Raw genomic sequence first — 23,988 nt, 5'->3', positions numbered from 1 at the left:
CAAGTCTAGTGCATGCAGTGAGATGTACAATAGGTATATATATATACCCAGGTTGGTCATGAATTTCACATGCTAATGGCCCCTCCTTGGCCCTAAGATGGAAAAAGTGCGACATGTAAATGTCATTCGAAGGAAAGATACAGATGTAAAAATTCCAAGCTCTAGTTGATATAATGATGAGATGAAACATTCGTTTCCTTACAATCTCTTTCACTGAACTGTTAATAACACGACTGAGTCAGCATCAATATTTCTCAGATAATGTTAATAATGTTTCCCTTACATGTATCAACTGCATCTTGTTGAAAAACCATAAGGTTGTTTTTTATCAGCAAATGTTTACTTGCAGTGTATTGATCTAATTGAGTTGTTATCATGTCAAGCTTAAATTGATTTACAGTTTGCATCGTGTACACATTAATGTGGCCATATGGATGAGGATTTGGTATTTGTTTTGATAACTTGATAAAATAATTTTATCACGGCTTCTACTTGAAACATTTATGTGAAAAAAAAAAATATATGCCAAATCCTTGTTTATAACTCAATAAATTGCAAAATCATAACAAATGTCTAAATTGTTTTTTATTGTACATACAAAAACAAACTATTTACAATTTTTTTTTTAGCTTTTTGCAATGTTTTGAGTTACAAACACAAGACTTTGTCAATGTTGTGTCACATTGATTTTTCGAGTAGGACACCCTGATAAAATTGTTTTATTAATTAAAAATCCAAAATCAATACCAAATCCTCGTCCATATGGCCACTTTAACAGTGACATGTTTGAGAAACGTACGTACGAGAAACGAGAATAATACTAGTGTACTATGTTCTATACAGTATATGATTATTTTGTAAGTATAGCCAAATGCTGATAGGACAACCAAAAGTTGAAATGACAATGCATTCTGAGACATGGTGAATTTTGTTGTTGCGAGTCAAAATACCATTTCTTGAGAGTCACCACATAGTAAGAGATAAGGGAACACTAAATTTTGGTGCGTCACTAGAAATTGTGTGCGTCAATGGTGCATCAAATTGGCTTAGAGGGCGCACTGCTCACAGGCAATATAACGGTAAGTCATACTATCAAATTTGAACTATACTATGTCACATGGATATGATACACTTATACACAGAGGTAATCAGTAAATAGTTCAATGAGAAAGTTTGTAACTAAATGGTCTATTCAGCTAAATCATTAGCATAAACCACAGCCTCTTTTACGACACCGTCCAAGACGCATCGCCAAGAGGCAATGATTTCGCAGTGTCACAGTAGAAATAAGACTGTAAGATATGTCATATTGTTACGCCCTCACCGGCCTCCTCTCAAGGGGTTGACAGATGTATGAGGGCGCCCTCTCATGGCATACCTTACAGACTTGGAAGAAATAACAGCTCTGATTTGTGAGAATGAAAGAAATGACTGCCAAGATACCGGTAACAATAATGTTATTTATTTTTTTCATATAGAAACCTCATAAGTCAGTGAAATGGAAGACACAATCCAAATATAACACAATGTCATATATCTTGTAATATTGCCTGTTGTGTTTACTTTTTTAGTAAATCTGTACAAATTCAAATTATTGATGGTTAACGCTTGATAGTTTTTGTACATGACCTTTGACATAATGTAAAGTTGAAAGGTCATAGACGCCATTTTGGCTACGATTGTCAATACACTAGGAGTTTGTGCAGGAACTTCGGCTTATATTTCATATATTTTAATACTCAAAAATTTTAGCTGAAGACAATACTTTTACAGTTTGGCTACATTTTTATATAGCAGATGAAAACATTTGATTATAGTACATTGTGTATACTTATAGTGGCATATGGCTGACGATTGGATATTCAGTTTTGATTATCAAATTATAAGACAATTTTATCATGGCTTCCTACTTGAAAAAAATCAAAGTGAAACAACATAGACCAAGTCCTTGTTTGTAACTCACTATATTGTAAATAGCTAAAAAAAAATGTGTAAAAAAGTTTGAACGTACAATAACAAATACTTTTACACACTTATCAGTCTTTTTAATTATTGAGTTACAAACAAGGCTTTGGCATATGATGTTTCACATTGATTTTTTTCAAGTAGGAAGCCATGATAAAATTGTTTTATAAATTAAAAATCAAAAATAAATATCCAATCCTCATCCATATGGCCACTTTAAAAGTCACAATATGTAAGTTAATGTATTGATTCACACACCTGATAACATAAATCTGTCTTTATTTTACCTTTACTTATTTACAAAAATGCACCATTAAAAGTGTGTGTGTTTGAATCTGGAAACACTGACTACAAAATTGTTGAGAAGACAATATTTGTAGCGAAAGTAGAAAGATGAATATGTGTTTCAAAGTGTGCTAAGATGAAAATTGAAAAATTCATTTTTGTTCACTAAAGACTATGTGCCTAAGGGATGATTGCACAATGTCACACAAGCTCAATAAATGAACTTTATTCGTTTAGGACAAAACCCCTTTCCTCCCTCCCCCTAACAGAACGTTCACAAGTGCGATACTGTCATGTTTATATATGATGTACACCATAATGACAACTGTAGCGGTCACACTACTACGATCGATACAATGTAAAAACATGATGACAAACACTTTAAGATACTACTGGAAATGTTCAAACCCTACAATGTATCTCACATTAGAAGTCAATTGTAAAAAAATATATCAACATGTCGGTAGTAAATACAGAACCCGTTTTGAAAATTTGTTTGAAGTCCAAAAATGAATTTCAGCAATTGTATTGGTGCCAGACCCCTCCCCCTAAATGAAAAAGGTTTGTTTATTGAGCTTGTGTGACATTGTGAGATCGTTCCTAAGTAACAAGGTACATTAGTGTTGAGTTGCATTTCCTACTAAAACCACGGTGGTATTAGCTATCGTTATGGTGATAACTTGACGATGTGTATTATACCACTGTATTTACCTCTTTTTTCACATATACAACTGCTGGCATCAGACTGTGGACGAACTGAACCTCTTATAAACAAGAAAAGTAAACAAACGAATTTGATTTATAACACTTGGCTAAGCACTTTGGAACAGCAGAGACTTGTATTACACACTATGGTTTGATAAGAACAGTTTTATGGCCTCTTTATGTGTACATGAAATGCCATGAAAACTGTACATTTGTTTGTGAACTCAGCTAATAGGTAAAGTGGCCATAAAACTGTTCTTATCAAATGATGGAATGTAATACAAGTCTCTGTACTTCCAACATGCTGTGTCAAGTGTTATTAATCCAATTCATTTGTTTAATTTCCCTGTTTGTAACAAGTTCTGTTTGTCCATGGTCTGATGTCAGCAGTTGTACATCTGCATTCATATTCAAACCAGGTCACAGTGGTTGCACATTAAGGAGAGTACACAGTGACAAATATTTCAATCTAGCAATGATGTACAAACACAAACAACGCACTGTACAATATTTTACCCACAACTCTCTCCGATTTGTACTGTTGGACATCATCTCCTTGAAGTCAGACAAATCTCACCTGTACACAGGATTTTGTAAAAAAAAATTTGCCATTTTCAAAACGTAGATTGACACTGGTGAGTTTCTGAATACATATTTTCATTGGTTCTGGTATCAATGATTTATTGTAGAAGTAGCAATTTTAGAAATTTGTCAACGGATTTTCTTGACAGACATGCAAAATATTTTCTACGAGACTAAGGAAAATATAGACACCTGTTATGACTTTGCCAAAGATATAGATTTATTTGAATAGAAAGAAATTTATATACTAAAACTCATCATACACACTGACTACCCAAGTTATTGATACTTTGACTTTTCACAGTACATGTTTCATTTAGTTGTTAGCACATTTATGCAAAATTTAGAACTTTATTTTTGATTCCTAACCATACTTTTCGTTACATATTAGTTAAACGTAATTATGATGTTTAAAATGTTGACAAATATGGGTTATTGAAGAAGTTATAAAATAAGGAACTTCCAAGCATACCAATCAGAGAGAGTTGTGGGTAAGATAGTGTAAAGTGCGACGTGAAATGTTAGTAAATGATAAAAAAAAATGCTTTGAAGAGTATAAAGTTGACAAAATCACTGATAATTTACGATAATAGTAAGTTTATAAAAAAATAACATTCCAAAAGGTGACACAAGTCTCGCTATGAAACCAGAGTAATTTTTCCCTCTCACTGAAAACAGAGAATGTTACATTATTTACAGATGCCATGATGGAATAATTCCACTAAAGGTGATATCTAATCAATATATACTATCAATATTTTTGCTAAAGTGGTCATATGGATGAGGATTGGGTATTAATTTGGGATTTTTAATTTACAAAACAATTTTATTGCGGCTTCCTACTTGAAAAATCAATGTGAATCAACACTGACAAAGTCTGTATTTGTAACTTAATACAGAGCAAAAAGTGTTTTTTTTTAAATATGTAAAAATATTCATTATTGTACATATTTATTAATGAGTTGCAAACAAGGACTTTGTTAATGTTGTTTCACAGTGATTTTCCAAGTAGGAAGCCATAAAAATCCGAAATAAATACCCCAATCCTCATCCATATGGTGACTTTTAAGAGTGGTAAGCAGGTAAAAACTATCGGAGGTTCCCCTCATTTTACCAGAGATCCCAAACAAAATGATGGTAGATTGTATGGAAAACTTTACAACTTTTACAATTTCCCCATTTCTGTTATTGGGGTTCCCTAACCTTAGCAAAAAACACTGACTATAAAGTATAAACCTAGACTAGATATTTTTAAGAAATGTTTGCAATTGAAAAGTGTTCACCAGTTCCCATAGTCTAATTTTTGCACGTTACTAAGCCCGGTACAATGGTCAAGAAATCTCACCTTCATATTTTGTCTTTGGTGAAAATTTTCATGTTTACAGTACATTTTATCCTATTCTGAATGTCATCTTCTTAATTAATGAAATACAATATGCAAAATTCATAGTTGAACCTAATAAAGGCAAAATGCAAAAATCATTTGTTGCTTCCAGTTTGCATATATAAATTTTTGACCACTGGCCAACTGCGAGCCTCCCTGGTATAACTACCTAAGAACCTTCACTATGTTCATCTTGCCTATGTCCTTTCAAAACACGCTGAGGACTTTTGCCAAAAATTTAATATTCAAACCCAGAATCAGATGACAACTTCATGTAGCAATGGCTCAACCCACATAGACACTACAAAGTCAATTAGAAAACGTTTCCCTCTGTGATTGGCTTAGGCCTAAAAAAAAAATTGTCTGGTTCTGAGTATGCTCAATTTTAGAATAGGTGGGTAGGTAGATTTTTAAAATAGTTTTTATTCATTTTTTTCATGTGTGAGTGTCCAGTTCAGGTAGTTATATTTTCTGTTGTTTCTTCAAATCATATGTACAGCCATTACAGATTGGAAGAACAGTTTTATATTGTCTTTTTAAGTTGATGTACGTTAGCGCATTCACTATTTCTCACGAGATTTCACAATTTTCACAATTTCATTATTTTTTTCTTGAATACATAAAAAAAACTTAGGGTCAGCACTGAAAATCTAGGTGGGGTTGGGTAATCAGAACCAAACATTATTTAAGGCCTTATGCCATCTTCCGATGCCCAATTCATTAATATTTACAATGTGGGGACTCTGCTGTTGTCATCTGACACAGTGGATAGATTTAAAATCCAGCCATTTGCACTTCATTGAATTGAAATACTGAGTTTGTTTTCCTAAGTCAGTTTTGACACATCAAAATCAAGACCAACCAGCAACGACGCTAGAACAATGGTACCAGCAAACCGACGACATTGCTCAATATTCAAATCCACAGACATTTAGAGTTTTGAAATGCTGTATCAATCTTTTCAGACCGTACAGATAACTTTCATCAATACTGTCAGACGGTATGACGTGTGCAAAATCTATTATTTTTACCTCTACTAAATCTTCATTAATACTAGAAGTTATTGGATTGGCTGGCTCTGCTGCACAAGCCTGCATAGATGAGTCAAAGTTATTCATTGGATAGCTGGCATCACATGTTGCATTATTCGCAAACCAATCAGAATCACTGTTTGCTGTTGCTGCAGGTATTACACTAGGGGGTCCTAGTTTACTTTTCTGCTTGGCTCTCATTTCAGCAACTGTGAGCCCCTTAGTTTGGTGTTCAGTAACTCCATTATGTTCTACGTGGTCAGTTCTTATATATTCTTCAGCGTTCAGAGATGTATCGGTTAAATCAAGTCCAGTATTGACACCTACGAGCCCATTTGGTCGGTTTTCATGACACAGTTTCATATTTTGCATATGCAGATCCATACAAAATTTCTCTTGATTTGCCTTACATTCGTAATGAGTTGGTGGGGGTGGAGGTAACGATGTTGATTCTTTGACAAGTTTGGATTCCCTAGCATCCGAGTCTTTCATTTCAAGTTCGGAGTAACTCACCACATTTGAACCGTACTCCGTATGTGTCTCCGACTCATCGTCTGATGATTCTGGGACGTCTCCTTCATACACAAGTAACAGTGAACTGGAAAAGAAATGCACTCTTGTTTGCTGTTCAAACCAGCGTTGTATTTCTTCTAGTTTTTGGATAAACGTAGGGATCACATCCGTCCGTAGATCTTCATCACTATTCAAGTATCTGGCAAGTCCTATGGGGAACAAAAACACCTGGTTAGTAACCAATAGGGAACAAAAACAGCAGTTAGTATTCTATAGGTGTCTTTAATCAATTAACTAAAACTAATAATGGTACTATTGAATGCAAGATGCTTGAACAGAACAACATCGATAGAAGCAATTATTAGAATATATTGGTGTAAAAGGTGTAAATAATATAGTCCCTACAAAGTGTAAAATTACTGACATTTGATGAGTAATACTCTCAGATAACCGTATGTACACAACACAGAAATCTTTGTGAAGAGAACAAAATACCATGACAGGTATATGTAACGAAAAGTGTTACTGAGTACAAGATATAACTAAAGAAATTTCAAAAGACCAGGTGTATAAGTGTACATAACATATCAAAAAGATGAAATGCATAAGTCAACACTAATAACATTAATAGTATTCTGGAAATTCTACAATGATTTCAGTGAAACACTAAGGGTTCATGATTTTCTTAGCAAGGGGTTTCAGCAAGCCAATTGGCAAGTGGTTACAGTGAACCAATCAGCAAGTAGTTTTAGTGAGCCAATCAGCACGTATAGTTTTAGGGAGCCAATCAGCAAGAAGTTTTAGTGAGCCAATCAGCAAGTGGTTTCAATGAACCAATCAGCAAGCAGTTTTAGTGAGCCAATCAGCAAGTGCTGTCAGTGAACAAATCTGCAAGAAGTTTTAGTCAACCAATCAGCAATAGTTTCAGTGAACCAATCAGCAATAGTTTCAGTGAACTGCTCTGCAGGTAGTTTCAGTGAACCCATCAGCTAATACTGAAACTTGCAAATATGGACTTGGATAACATAGCTCAGAGACTTGGCTATATGGCTTGACGAAGTCATTCATCAGAATGTCATGCCAGCTAAACAATTCTGTGGGGTATGGATAATGTTACCTTCAATAACCTGGTCTTCATCTAGACTTCTTCCATACGTCTTGTCATAAAACACATATTCATCAATGGAAGGATGGTATATCTGAAAATAAACAAATGTTGGAATAAATCAGACTGTCTTTAACGGAGGACATACAAACTATATTTTGATTATGAAGGCATCACACTGAAACCAAATTGTTTTTACTGTTTAGTTACTTTCTCTGACTATGCCAATCCACTCCTTTCCATTCCACTCCACCAACCCCACCCCTCCATTCCAACTCGCCCCATTCCTCTCCACGATATCCTACTCCAAGCCACCCCACAACATTCCAAGCCACCAACTCTACTCGACTCCATCCCATTTCACTCCACCCCTCCCCAGTCCAATGGCAATCAACCCACTCCACTCCATGGTTAGTCTGGATGCTAACTAAACCATCTGGCCAATCAATCAATCAGCACAAAAAGTTGTTCATCCAATCAGTGAACCCCAACTGTTATAGTGACATAAACAGTGTATAAGTAGCATCCTGAGCTGACAAATTATCCCATATTTGGACGTTACATAACTGTCCCAATAAACACCAACTTTATGAGGGACTGTGTTATTGGTTAGAATTTTGTGATTAATTAACAAAGACATGACGTTAATGACTGTGTGGGTGGCTGTGGATGAATTTTAAATTACGTCTCATGCATCTGAGGACTTTTAGCGGCTTTGACTATACTGTGAGTGGAGGTGTAAATGGTAACGATACTGTATGGGAACTAGACTATGTGAGTGGAGGTGTAAATGGTAACGATACTGTATAGGAACTAGACTATGTGAGTGGATGTGTAAATGGTAATGATACTGTATAGGAACTAGACTGTGAGTGGATGTGTAAATGGTAAAGATACTGTATAGGAACTAGACTATGTGAGTGGAGGTGTAAATGGTAATGATACTGTATAGGAACTAGACTATGCGAGTGGATGTGTAAATGGTAAAGATACTGTATAGGAACTAGACTATGTGAGTGGAGGTGTAAATGGTAATGATACTGTACAGGAACTAGACTATGTGAGTGGAGGTGTAAATGGTAACGATACTGTATAGGAACTAGACTATGTGAATGGAGGTGTAAATGGTAACGATACTGTATAGGAACTAGACTATGTGAATGGAGGTGTAAATGGTAACGATATTGTAGGAACTAGACTATGTGAGTGGAGGTGTAAATCATAACGATACTGTATAGGAACTAGACTATGTGAGTGGAGGTGTAAATGGTAACGATACTGTATAGGAACTAGACTATGTGAGTGGAGGTGTAAATCGTAACGATACTGTATAGGAACTAGACTATGTGAGTGGAGGTGTAAATGGTAACAATACCGTATAGGAACTAGACTACTCCATGGTCCAGTCCACTCCACTCCACCTTACTCCAACCTACCCTACCCCATTCCACCCCAGCCCCATTCCACTCCACTCCACTCCTCAACCACTCCATTCTACTCCACTCCACCCCACCCCATGCCACTCCACCCAACTCCACTCATTCAATTCAATTCAATTCAATTCAATTCAAATGTGACTTTCATGTTGACAAACTGTATCAGTGCCAAGACTGATGTAATTCAGATAGGTCGTATAATTTCAGTATTAATATTTGACTTTATAAGGCGGTGATTACATGAAAACCTACCCTCATCCCAAGAAGCTGAAATCCTACTTTTTCCAGTGGTGGGTATTTCTTTCTAGCAAGTTCCGCTTTTTCCTTGGATGCCCCTTTCTCATACACTTGTCGTCCCATTTTGACATCTAAGATACAAGGTTTACTGAACCTCTGTGTGATATCGTCCAGTTTCAAGTAGGTTACTACGATACATGTTTTAAGGAACTTCACGGTAGCAAGAGTCAAAATACACTAATCATCTAAAATGGTCTACATAGTGTTCTCATTATAATTGTTCACAAGAAGACTCAAAGATGGGTAACATTATCTGAAGCAGATGATTAATTAATCTGACATCATTTCTGGAAACAACACTGTAAATAAAACACCTAATTACAATCATGATTATTTCATACATAATAATTCCAAAGTTTGAAAAATTTCCAGAAAATCAAATCTGTTTTCAGCATCAAAATGATTGTAATGATAAGATATGACCAGTCTGACCATTAAAACATTCAATTTACATAATATTTTCTGTCATTTCAAACTTGCCCCAATCATGTGCACATTCCAACAATATTATTATACCATCCACCAATTATATCAATCATGGTTCGCGGAATGATTACCATGATTATCAATCGTGATTGTAATTTGTATTTATCAAATATGAAATTGTGATTGTGATTGGCATTTATCAAATATATGTAATAGACAGTCAACGAGTTTGTGAGGGTTATGTGGCAATAAACAAGGGGGCGTAGCCTCCGAGTTTTTGGCACAAAAACCTACCGATTGGCTCAAACAGATATGTATAAGTCACACCCTTAAGAAAGAGTGGGTTATGGCGCCATATAACCAACCGAAATCAAGGCCTCTGATTGGCTAAGTCGGTCTAGCCGTAGTATAAGAAATTATAATTGTGATTTTTTATCAAATATGAAATTATGATTGAAATTGATAAATCATGCTAATGTTTGCAGAAATTGAACAAGTCTGTCTTGGATTCCAGTTAAGAAACTTGGATATTCATATGGGAAGTAAGTAGCTAATTTGATATCATTTTAAAAATCATATTGAAGTAGTTTGGTGGTGTTGTTCCTTAGCTAAGTCATTTCCTTTGAGGATTTCCAATCACCAATAACAAAGTCTTTGAATTGAATGAGTTCCCTAATTTAGTGTACAGGTTTTGACAGCAATTGCTGGCTTTCATTTCATAATTCTGATTGGTTGGTGATTATTAATATGATAACAAATTCAAGTTCAAGTTTCCATTTGTCAGACAATTTACTAATGTTAATGACATCAAACAGTATTTCAAGTTAATTAGTGAAAGATAATGATTAGCAATATCAAAATGTTTAAAATGATGTCTAATGGTCAAATGGTTAGAGTGGCTGGCTAGGAATCTGCCATTTATTTCTGAATGGGTAAAGTCCTTGGGCAAGATTTGAACCATCACTGTGCCCCAATTAACCCAGCTATATAACTGGGGACCTGGAAGGATAGAGGTTACTGTGTGGCCTAGTTAGCCTAGCTATATAACTGGAGACCTGATAGGATAGAGGTTGCTATGTGGCCTAGTTAGCCTAGCTATATAACTGGGGACCTGGTAGGATAGAGGTTGCTATGTGACCTAGTTAACCTAGCTATATAACTGGAGACCTGGTAGGATAGAGGTTGCTATGTGGCCTAGTTAGCCTAGCTATATAACTGGGGACCTGGTAGGATAGAGGTTGCTATGTAGCATAGTTAGCCTAGCTGTATGAATGGGGACCTGGTAGGATAGAGGTTGCTATGTGGCCTAGTTAGCCTAGCTGTATGAATGGGGACCTGGTAGGATAGGGGTTGCTATGTAGCCTAGTTAGCCTAGCTGTATGAATGGGGACCTGGTAGGATAGAGGTTGCTATGTGGCTTAGTTAGCCTAGCTATATAACTGGGGACCTGATAGGATAGAGGTTACTGTGTGGCTTAGTAAGCCTAGCTATATAACTGGGGACCTGGTAGGATAGAGGTTGCTATGTGGCCTAGTTAGCCTAGCTATATAACTGGAGACCTGGTAGGATAGAGGTTGCTATGTGGCCTAGTTAGCCTAGCTATATAACTGGAGACCTGGTAGGATAGAGGTTGCTATGTGGCCTAGTAAGCCTAGCTATATAACTGGGGACCTGGTAGGATAGAGGTTGTTATGTGGCCTAGTTAGCCTAGCTATATAACTGGGGACCTGGTAGGATAGAGGTAGCTATGTGGCCTAGTTAGCCTAGCTATATAACTGGGGACCTGGTAGGATAGAGGTTTGCTATGTGGCCTAAACCAAAAAGTTGTTGCCTGGCAACACTTAGAGTAAAGGATACTTTCTGAGTCTGGAGCTCTGAATGTTCCTAGAAAGCGTGGCAGGAATTGTTGTAGTGACAGAAACTGAGAATCCTCTTGGTCGTCACGGAAGACATTTTCATAGAAGTCAAGTTCTCGTAATCCCCTCGGAGGTCGTTGCATAGCTTTCAATATTGTACCGTCTACGTACTGTAACATGCCTGTAACAGAAAGAGAAATTTGTCAATGGATGACTTTAAAACAACTACACAAAATCTTAAAGGATAACACCACCCCAAGAAATAAAGGCATTTTCATAAACTTTGGGCTCCTGAGAGTAATTTTGATGATTTAACATTACATAAATTTTGCACGATTGCCGAGAAACAACAAATCAAAAATCTTTTTCACCTTCCTAGTTCTGACACAAAACACACATGTATCCAAAAAAATGACAGTATTCACTGGGAGTCTTTACCAAATAAAGGTAATCTAAAGTGTATAGATTAGGTGACTAGGGAGTCTTTACCTAATCATGATAGTCTATAAATTAGTTGACTAGGGAGCCTTTACCTATCATTAAGTCTATAAATTAGTTGACTAGGGAGTCTTTACCTATCATTAAGTCTATAAATTAGTTGACTAGGGAGTCTTTACCTAACCATGATGTCTATAAATTATTTGACTAGGGAATCTTTACCTATCATTAAGTCTATAAATCAGGTGACTAGGGAGTCTTTACCTATCATTAAGTCTATAAATTAGGTGACTAAGGAGCCTTTACCTAATCATGATGTCTATAAATTATTTGACTTGGGAATCTTTACCTATCATTAAGTCTATAAATCAGGTGACTAGGGAGTCTTTACATATCATTAAGTCTATAAATCAGTTGACTAGGGAGTCTTTACCTAATCATCATCGATACATGCTATAAATTAGTTGACTAGAGAGTCTTTATCTAATCATAATAATGTCTAACCGATTACATCTCAATGACAATGATATGGTTTGGGAATTACAAGATAACAATATTTTAATGTCATAATAGATTGTTATAGCAATGATGAAAGAGAGTCAAGTGGCCAAGATAAGCAAGATATAATTAAATAACCATAATAACTGTTAGTAATTGTACAGCACTTTCACAGCCGTTACTCAAAGCACTTTACAGTTATCGCCCTACAATGGCATTACAGCCTTTTATAGTTCCTATACTCCACAGGGAACATACAATCCACTTCAGTCTCTATAGCATTCGCATAGCAAACTCTATCCTACCAGGTCTCCACAATTATACAGCTGGGTTGATTCGGGCACAATCGTGGTTCAAGTCTTGCCCAAATGCTTTCGGATTTTAGCCACTCAGAAACAAATGGCAGTGGCGAGGCTCAAACCCACAAGCTGCAGATTGCAAGCCAGCCACTCTAAACATTCATCCATCACGACTCAACTATCACAACATTTGGTATGCTACATTCAGTATTTCAAAACTCGAGTCTATTATTACATTGCTATCACACAGGGCAGAGGTTACTCATTAGAACATATGACATCTGTCTTACTTTTGTTTCATAAGGAGTCACATGTGTTATGACACTGCAATATAACGGTTTATAGAGTAACTTTTTAAGATCTGTGGCATCACAGACGAAATGACCAACTGATGACATTATTTTGGGATCCACTCAAAACTCAGTGTTGGCATCAGGATTGTAAACAACTAACTCGTCACCATTTGTGACTTCAAAAGTCTCTCTCCACCCTTCTAGTTTAATGAGAAATCATGAACCAAAAGTTGTTCATACAAATGAGTAAACCCCCAACTTTTAAAATGATGTAAACAATGATGTAGTGAGAAGAAATTTGATGCCGTGGATAGCCTCTAGACTAGTATGGAACCTGCATATGCATAAACAAGTCAATGAAAAGGTCATGTCTGGATTCCAACGACAACCGTGGTTTCTAACTAAACCATGGCTGGTCATAGTCCTTCAGTCAGCACAAAAAGTAGACTCTCTCACAGTCCTCAGAACTTCGCTTTACTAAAATCGACGCTAAATGAATTATTTTGTATGTACCGATACCATCTACATAACGTACTCCATCGTACTCGAACAACCTTGTACTGTGCGCCCTCATCGACCACATAGAGATATATGTTCGTTGACGTGTGACTGTGACGCTCCGTATTTTCGCTCAGGGCTTCGCGATAACACGGAGCGTCGCAGTCACACGTCAACGAATGGTTATCTCTATCATGGTCGATGAGGGCACACAGTACAAGGATATTCGAGTACGGTTAATTAGCTGGCATCGGTACATACAATTAATTTTAGTAAAGCAAAGCTCTGAGGGCTGTAAGAGAGTCTACACAAAAAGTTGTTCATCCAATCAGTGAACCCCAACTGTTATAGTGATAGTGATGTAAACAGTGTATAAGTAGCATCCTGAGCAGACAAATATACCATATTTGGACATTACATAACTGCCCCAATAAACACTAATTTTATGAGGGACTGTGTTATTGGTTAGAATTTTGTGATCGATTAACAAAGACGTGATGTTAATGACTGATGTTAATGACTGTGTGGGTGGCTGTGGATGAATTTTAAATTGCATCTCATGCATCTCAGGATTTCTAGAGTAATGACTTTGACTATACTGTGAGTGGAGGTGTAAAACGTAAGAAGGATACTGTATAGGAACTAGACAAGGTCATATATAAACCTATTTCAAGACACAAATTGAGATAACTGAATATGATATATATATGAAAGTATGTATTTGAATAAATATAGTGTCTTAAGTTTCCAACGTCCCTTTAATTAAATTTGATACTCGGTGATAACTTGAAATTCTTGGGATGTTTGACGATTGAAATTTCTTTTAAAAGGTAAAAAAAAAATACAAAAAATAGACAGAAAGTTGAGAAATTAATGAGAACCCCAACATACCATTAGGGTAGGTTGAGTGGATACGAAGTTCACAGAGTATAAAATTGTTACTTTCATAGATATTACACGGTATGACTGTCATAAGTGGAATGTCTGAACTCCATGTGTGCAGTCAAGCAGCTCCACTGAAACCATTTACCAGGCTACGTAAGTGCTAATTAAAGGAAAATATAGACTAGTTGACCACAAATTGACAAATTAAAAATTTTTCATCCTGATATTTACTACAAGAAATAAAGGAAATAATCTGTCAAAGTCTACAAAGATCTCAGGAATCAGTAACATATCGGTGACGTAACATGTCGGATAAGTTTTCGGGATCCATGTTAACACAGCAATGAAATGCAGTAATATTTAACGATGCCATAATTGATAATATTTCCGTTATTGCATCAGATCTCTTACCACAATTTATGTAAGAAAACGATTTAACCAGTCAAATATTGACAAGAACTCAGGCACGTTTAACCTACTTACCGCTGCCCTCAACAAAACGCTGCATAAGTGTATATACACAGTTGTTGCAAGCACTGCTGGTTTCTAGGATGACGAAGATCGAATGTAATGCAAACAACTGATATACATTACTCATTAATGCATGCACTGACCTCTATATAATTGAATGCTATAATGATGATCAATGAATCATTCCAAAATGGGTTTGATTACTGCATACCAACACTTATTGAAAATTCCTAGACTAAAATAATTCATTTTTATGACATCCTGACATGAGCTACAAAGAACAAGTTAGTTGTAAATGCTAAGTGCACTTCATAAACTTAAAATTCTATACTCAGAATTCGTCTGTATTTCTGTGTTCTGATAGTAAAAATATTTATTTCTTCGAATATCCTAACACGTGGCTTGCACATTAACATTGTGAAAGCTAATGCACTTTATAAATTCAAAATTTTGTATGTTGGTATTCCATATTCCTACGGTAAAACATTTCATTTTTCAACATCAAGGTCTTTGAGATGCAACAAACATTGTGAACACTACTACTGCCACTGCACTTTTTTTATAAATTTATATTTCTGTATCAATTCTATAGGGTGACCCCTAATTTTTTTATGTTTCTCATTTCTTTTTCATGGCAACTATGAGTCAGTCTGTCGATTTTTTGAAAAAAAAGAGAAGAAAAAATAAAAAATTCATCTTTATCATATTTCTCCGCCTCTCCTTTTCCTCCTCTCTATCTTCTTTTTATTGGATTCCTGGTAACAAGCCCTTTCACAGCTTCTCTACACAATTGGCATGTTCTCACCCCCCCCCCCTTGAATAACTGACATCATGAAAGAAAAAAAGAAAAATTTAATTGGGAACAGAGACATGTTGTTGACATATATTTAATTATACATGTAATTGTTGCAATAACAAGTCTGTGATAATGTTCTGTACTCATTTTGTTAGATGTGGGATTCTGTACAGAACAGAATAGAAACACTTGCCATGTTTGATGAGGGATTCTGTACAGAACAGAATAGAAACACTTGCCATGTTTGATGAGGGATTCTGTACAGAACAGAATAGAAACACTTGCCATGTTTGATGAGGGATTCTGTACAGAACAGAATAGAAACACTTGCCATGTTTGATGTGGGATTCTGTACAGAACAGAATAGAAACATTTGCCATGTTTGATGTGGGATTCTGTATAGAACAGAATAGAAACATTTGCCATGTTTGATGTGGGATTCTGTACAGAACAGAATAGAAACACTTGCCATGTTTGATGTGGGATTCTGTACAGAACAGAATAGAAACACTTGCCATGTTTGATGAGGGATTCTGTACAGAACAGAATAGAAACATTTGCCATGTTTGATGTGGGATTCTGTACAGAACAGAATAGAAACATTTGCCATGTTTGATGAGGGATTCTGTACAGAACAGAATAGAAACATTTGCCATGTTTGATGTGGGATTCTGTACAGAACAGAATAGAAACACTTGTCATGTTTGATGTGGGATTCTGTACAGAACAGAATAGAAACACTTGCCATGTTTGATGAGGGATTCTGTACAGAACAGAATAGAAACATTTGCTATGTTTGATGTGGGATTCTGTACAGAACAGAATAGAAACACTTGTCATGTTTGATGAGGGATTCTGTACAGAACAGAATAGAAACACTTGCCATGTTTGATGTGGGATTCTGTACAGAACAGAATAGAAACATTTGCCATGTTTGATGAGGGATTCTGTACAGAACAGAATAGAAACAATTGCCATGTTTGATGTGGGATTCTGTACAGAACAGAATAGAAACACTTGCCATGTTTGATGTGGGATTCTGTACAGAACAGAACAGAATAGAAACACTTGCCATGTTTGATGAGGGATTCTGTACAGAACAGAATAGAAACACTTGCCATGTTTGATGTAGGATTCTGTACAGAACAGAATAGAAACACTTGCCATGTTTGATGAGGGATTCTGTACAGAACAGAATAGAAACACTTGCCATGTTTGATGAGGGATTCTGTACAGAACAGAATAGAAACACTTGCCATGTTTGATGTGGGATTCTGTACAGAACAGAATAGAAACACTTGCCATGTTTGATGTAGGATTCTGTACAGAACAGAATAGAAACACTTGCCATGTTTGATGTGGGATTCTGTACAGAACAGAATAGAAACACTTGCCATGTTTGATGAGGGATTCTGTACAGAACAGAATAGAAACATTTGCCATGTTAGATGTGGGATTCTGTACAGAACAGAATAGAAACACTTGCCATGTTTGATGAGGGATTCTGTACAGAACAGAATAGAAACACTTGCCATGTTTGATGAGGGATTCTGTACAGAACAGAATAGAAACATTTGCTATGTTTGATGTGGGATTCTGTACAGAACAGAATAGAAACACTTGCCATGTTTGATGTGGGATTCTGTACAGAACAGAATAGAAACACTTGTCATGTTTGATGTGGGATTCCGTACAGAACAGAATAGAAACACTTGCCATGTTTGATGTGGGATTCCGTACAGAACAGAATAGAAACACTTGCCATGTTTCATTAGGGTTAACACTTGGATGAGAAAAATAGTTGCCTATCAGAGATAGATAAAATCCTTGTATCTCCACTGATAAGACAGCACTAATGCAAGAACCTGGGATTGAATGATGGGCCTTTATAGGATTCAAATTTTGGTCTGAAAACAGTTATCTGATAGACCTACCAACAGACGTTCCTGAACAACAGAATGATCCCATCAAATTCTTATGGTTGTACTGATGAAACAGCACTATTCCAAGAACCTCGCACTGAATCAATTGTACTATGGATTCTTACATGTAGCATAGGTGTAAATGACAGTGTCCCCCCCCTCACCCCACCCCTACCCCTACCTCACAAAGACTGCATTGTTTGGTAGGGCCAGACTATATGACACACATTCTTATGTTTTAATATGGCTATCCATGGTGATGTTATCATGTAAAGCCATTAAAAGTGCACACAATGAGAAGGGTGAAACTCTGGTCACAGCTGTGATGGGTAAATGACTCCACTGTAGTGGAAACTCCTTAGCATTTATCAATTTTATGCCATGGTTTGAGGACCAAGACAATAAAGAGGTGGAAATGTGAAATGGTAACACTCATTCAGTTCCTAGTATAATATATAAAACGTTTTGGTTGATACAATGATAGATAGATTCTACCTTCTAACTCTATAAACACCCTCACAGGGCTCGAAATTAACAGTAGTCCTGTGTCCACAGACTACCAATTCTTGTCATAGGGCTGCCATAATTTGCAGCTGGTAGCCCACTCAGACTACCACTGATTATGCAATGATGTATTTTTAATAGAGGGGGCTCTGTTTTCAGTTCAGGAATATAGGACTACTGGTCACCATCCTTGGGCTACCAATTTCCAATTTCTGAAATTGGTAGCCCATTGAGACTACCAAGGAAAAAAGTTAATTTCGAGCCCTGCCTCACCCTAACCCAACTTGGAACAAACACCGCTCCTAACATAACACAGGTTGGGTTGATTTCAATACAAATTACTGTACAGTGTCATGTTGGATAAATGTCTAGGTGTGTTGTAGTATTGACACATTAATTTGAGATAATGATTTAATTCATCAGCAAATTTCCAAAGGTATTCTTACACACAGGAAGTAATCACATAACATACACATTACACACTTCCTGTGTTCAGGAAATAGACAATCAGCAGTTTGAAGTATTGACTAGAAAACGTTGCACTAATTCAATATATAAATCTCTGTCACATTATTTTTTTTTTTACTGCAACTCATACAGATCTGAGGAGAAGGTATACAAGGCCCCATCTGTAATATTTACAACATGACATAATTCTGTAGAAAATTTTTATTAGATATTAAATTTGAATAACTTGACCATATTTATCATTTTTCAATTTTTTCCATGAAACAATGTACTGGAATTATGCTAATCTGTGGAAAATCTTTAAAAAGTATTTTAAAAATCCATACTTTTCAGTGTTTTTGCTAAGGGCAGTAAGTAGGTAACAGGTTCTCATGTCATTTTACCTGGGTTCCCAAACAAAATTACCATAGACTCTATACGGAAACAGTGCCATTTTTACCCCTTTCTCCCTGTTACAAGGGTTTCCCAACCTTTGGTAAAAACACTGTTTTGACCAAAATTACCACTTTTCTGTTTTCAATTGTTCCATAAACAACTGTTTTTTTAATAGTCTTTCATACTACGTGACACATTATTAACTTGTATTATAATTCAATTCCTTCATCATCACGGCCGTGATATGTATAACCCAAGCTCCCAGTGGTTTACTGTGATCACCTACCATGCTATTGTACAAAGTACATGTATTGAAATGTGTGCCATTTTTACAAAATTTCCCACTTTGCTAAACCTCAGCAAAAGCACTGAATGAATGGCATATATTCACTGAAATGAAACAATTTCTAAAGCCATACATGTTCTGTGGCCAGTGAACAGAATAATTTCTTTAACTGATACATACAGGAGTCCAATGCCTTTAAGATGTCGTTATGGTTCAATTCTGATGACCATGGGACTGTGACCTTATGACCTGAAGACATGACAGAATGACAACCCTGGGACAATCTCTCTTTGTATGAGTTAGTACAAGATGGACATCTCATTAATTATACCTTGATCACCTGCTATCATTCTTCTGCCCACTTAGCTGCACCCTGTATTCAAATCCATCAATGCTGAGTGGGAACCAGAAATGTTATGTACTCGGCAACTATTACTTTGTGACAAGTGTGGGAATCAATCCCAGAATCTTGCATTTTACAATGAAATTTCAATGACCATCATTACAGGAATGTGATTTTCAAGATAAACTCAATTGATAAGACCCCTGTATATAAACAATTACATTCTCTGGAAAGTCCAATTCAAACAATCAACACCAAGTGTAGTATCTGATAACAGGAGATCGTAAAATAGATGTCTTGTGTTCAATCTCAGTCTAAGGTTCAATCCATTGTATTGCAAGATTGTCTATAAAAATGGTGTTTCTAGTCAGGCCAACTTCACTCAGTCTAGATATTGGCATCATTGTATTTTACAACCTCCTGTTATCAGATACCACACTTGGCATTGATTGTTTGAATTCAACTTTCCAAAAAGTCGTGAACTTGTGTCTATTCCTTTCAGGTTGGTTATTTGAATTTCATACCTCATATTTTATAAATTTATTAATTCTGCTACTTTTTGTTCATTTGACATCTTGTTGTGTTACAGTATTTATTTTCTTGTGTTTATTTCAGGGTTATAGACTAGACTAGTTTGACCAGCCAATTCTAAGCCAATTTGAAGTGTCACTGACACAAACAATCTCTAGTGACACACCAAAATGTGGTGTCCCCCTATCTCTTACTATGTGGTGACTCACAAGAAATGCCAATTTTTATCATACTAACCCACAACAACAAAAATTGGCTATCATAGCGAGTACACTGAGTTCAACCATGATATTTCAGTGGCTTTAACCCAATCTGTGATTCATATAATTTCTTTCTTTCTTTCTTTCTTTCTTTCTTTCTTTGGTATGTACATAATTGTCCTTTTATATCTAGTGATAAATAATTAAATTCAATATTTTCATTGATTGGACACTTTGTACCTAATTCATAAAAATTCCATGCCATTGTTTTTTAAACAATCAATACAAACTGTATTCAAACTTGATGCCCTTGGCAATGAACTGTCAATTAACTTCTGCTTGTTTTGCATCACAATAAAATGTACACTAACTTGTAAATCACTTGTGACTGGGTACATGTGATACCACACCCTAGATTCATTTTCAGATTTCTAGTATGTGCTTGTTTTTGTCAATCTCGTTTTTGCTCAACTTGTAGTTATTTGTGTACAAACAAATACCCCTCAGGTAGAGAGAGGAATAAATTATTATATATGTACCAGAGATTGCTTGTACCGATGTATGTGCGTAGTACTAGTGGTATTTGCACTGTAGTGCAATACCGAAAATATTATTGCATACCTGCATGCAAATGATATGCAAATGCAAGTGTGACTGTTCAAGTATACATTAGTGTAAAACTTACCTGTGGTATCGAATCATCTCTTTATTCCAGAGATCTTGAGATTCAATGCCACAGAGAGTCCCAGACTATGTACACCTTGACAGTGTCTCAAACACATTTACATATACCTAGAAACCATTAGACCTTATCCTTCACTATGGCTATGGAGCAATTTTTGAGTACTTTCGCAACCATATTCAATTTAATATTTACATTAATTAGGATCTTCCTACCTGTACGCATGTCAAATACAGACTATACTGCCTTACAATGATATGTGGGACAATTAAGTTCTGTGATTTAGTTTATAAATTCCTCAACGTTGTTATACTTCTGCTTTCTACTAAATGTACAGATTTGACCTCTTCTAGAAATGAATAAAAGGGAAAACCACTCCCAAATACAGACAAATAGAGATATTTTCATAAACTTTGCGTTCTCATTTTACAATTTTAATTCACATACAATTACTTGTGATTTCAGACAGTGTTTTTTTTAAGGCCAAAAATCATAGGTAAATAACACAATTTTTTTTTAGGGGTATTAAAATATTGTATATGTGAGTGTTTGTTTGGAATGAGTGAGCAATTATCAGCACACTTACAAATGAAACAAAATTTTTATTTGGTTTTGAGATGAAAGAAATCATATTACAAACCCATTCAGTACTGAAAACTTTGTCGCCAAAATTATTTGAACAAAATTCTTGTTTTTATGTAAGTTTTTGGCATATATCAGCTTCATTTTAGACTGGAATTAAAGAAATGTTATTTCGTAATGAAGTAATATTATTATAACTATGAAAATATTCATATAAATTGGTTCCCAAAATTACTTAAAACTCGTCTCCAGTCATGAAACTTTGAAAGGGTTAATTTTTATTTGGTTTTGAGATGAAACAAATCATATTACAAACAGGGTGAACTTCCCCAGCCATAACAAAAACACTGGAATTCTTGAATGCTATTATAAGCTCTCTTATCAAAGAGGTAGTGTATCTGATTGTTATAGTTACAACATGTAATGTATTGTAAGAGAATTTATTCCATTCATTGGTGGTAATGCATGCAGTTGAAAGAACCACCCAAAGAGAACTATTCATTAGGCCAAATAAAAAAAGTTGTTTGGTTCCGATTACCCGACCCCACCTAGTTTTTCACGCTGACCCTAAACTTTTTTTTACACATTCAAGAAAAAAAATAAGAAAATCGCAAACATTGTGAAGTCTCGCAAGAATAATGGATGTGGGAACTGACATCAACTGAAAAAGACAATATAAAACTATTCTTCCAATCTGTAATGGCTGTACATCTGATGAGAAGCAGCCAATAACACAGAGACCATGTGGAAAACGACAAAGAAACATAACTACCTGAACTAGACACTCACATATGAAAAAAAAATAATAAAACAAATCTACCTATCCCACCTATTTTAAAATTGAATGTAATGTAATGAATGTCGGAACCACTAAATTTTTTTTAGACGTTATGCAACCATGAATACATTATTTCTGCTGACAGCTGTTGTAACATAGCATTTTTTTAGTCTGCTGTAAAATAGAATCCAGGTAAGGTATATGCACCTGCATGAGTATGGGCCCGGATTAAATTTTACATTGCACACCGTAAAATTGTATTCCCTGTAAGATAATATCCGAGCTGATCTTCTATTGCTAGCTGTGATCAACTATCTAAAAAAATTGCAAAAAGAAATAGACCTGTGTTTCTGCAAAACAGACAAAATTTTACAACCATGGATGTGAAATCTACACGCATGTACACAAGTCTTAAATATTTTACAAGGATTAAATATTTCATTAGACAGTCATGCAATAGCCCACAGCAAATGTATCATCTAAAAGGCACTGGTCAACGTGATGTTTCTCTGAAATCACAAGTAATTCTTGATATAAAATAATGAAATGACTCTCAAGAATCCATACTTTATCAAAATGCTTTTTCTACCTGTAGTGGTATTCCCCTTTAAATATCATTATGAAACTTCGAAACTATTATAATTTATACTTATAAATAGTTTATAGTGTTGATTCTGAACGCAGGCTCTATTGGTATTATTATGGTCGTGCATTTTCTCGAGGCTAAAGTTACTCTTCTCCCATGAATTAGTACCAATGTTCACTCACCCACAGAAGTAGATATCCACCTTCCTCTATGGTTCAACCTACCATGCACCAGAGGGCCTACCTTTTCTATTTTGTCACGTCCTGCTTGCAGACGATTTTCCCTTTTACCATCCGCATAAGAATCCGTCTGCTAAAGTCAAATGAATGAGAAACCTACCCGCTTTCGTCTTGCCCTGTCCATGAATGTGTCCTGCTACTTGATGCTCTAGGGGGTGGCATCCCTCCGGTAGAGGTGGTGTAGGCACTCGCTCTGAATTTGTTTTGGATCCACCACTGGCCATCTTTCAAGATGTTATCCCCACTGCTTCAATCACAGGAAGTGTATGACCTGGGATGGATGGAGTTGTAGTGACAAGTGAAGTGATGCGTTCTGGCCCAAGCTGTCAGTTTCAAAAACGCTCTAAATCTTATTAACGCATTGTAGTATTTCAGTTTCTGGTTCATACCTCCATGTCATCGAATACGATCTTCTTACAACTTAAAAATACACCGAAACATACTTGAGTTTCTAGTCCCTATACTACTAGTGTACACGCCTGATACAGTTCGTTCACTAAGGAATTACACATGCGCTATGACCCGGTATGACCCTTTCAGACCCAGGATCCTTTGCGCTATAGCTGCGCTTATCTGTTTCATTTGGCAAGATGTGATTACCTAAGGTTTCTCTCCCTTCTCCCCTTTTTGCAATAACGATTTGTAATCAGTTCCCTCTGAAATATATCGTGACTCATCGAAATGGCATAATTCAATCTATGATGCACGATTACGTGTGTATTTGAGTGC

The 23,988-nt window shown here is 35.9% G+C and overlaps 1 protein-coding gene across 1 annotated transcript; it reads right to left on the bottom strand.

Moving 5' to 3' along the window:
* Window positions 1–1,028: 1,028 nt before the first annotated feature.
* On the bottom strand, window positions 1,029–23,744 carry LOC144451996 (inositol polyphosphate multikinase-like). The gene is made up of 5 exons (XM_078142957.1): window positions 23,360–23,744; window positions 11,587–11,766; window positions 9,259–9,431; window positions 7,583–7,664; window positions 1,029–6,674 (listed from the first exon to the last, which is right to left on the bottom strand). Exons 1-5 carry the CDS (start codon window positions 23,481–23,483, stop codon window positions 5,830–5,832), a joined length of 1,404 nt encoding a protein of 467 aa, XP_077999083.1. The 5' UTR covers window positions 23,484–23,744; the 3' UTR covers window positions 1,029–5,829.
* Between the last annotated feature and the right edge of the window lie 244 nt (window positions 23,745–23,988).

Source organism: Glandiceps talaboti, chromosome 22 (assembly GCF_964340395.1).
Source record: "Glandiceps talaboti chromosome 22, keGlaTala1.1, whole genome shotgun sequence".
Lineage (NCBI taxonomy): Eukaryota > Metazoa > Hemichordata > Enteropneusta > Spengelidae > Glandiceps > Glandiceps talaboti.
This window is presented reverse-complemented; position numbering and strand designations above follow the sequence as displayed.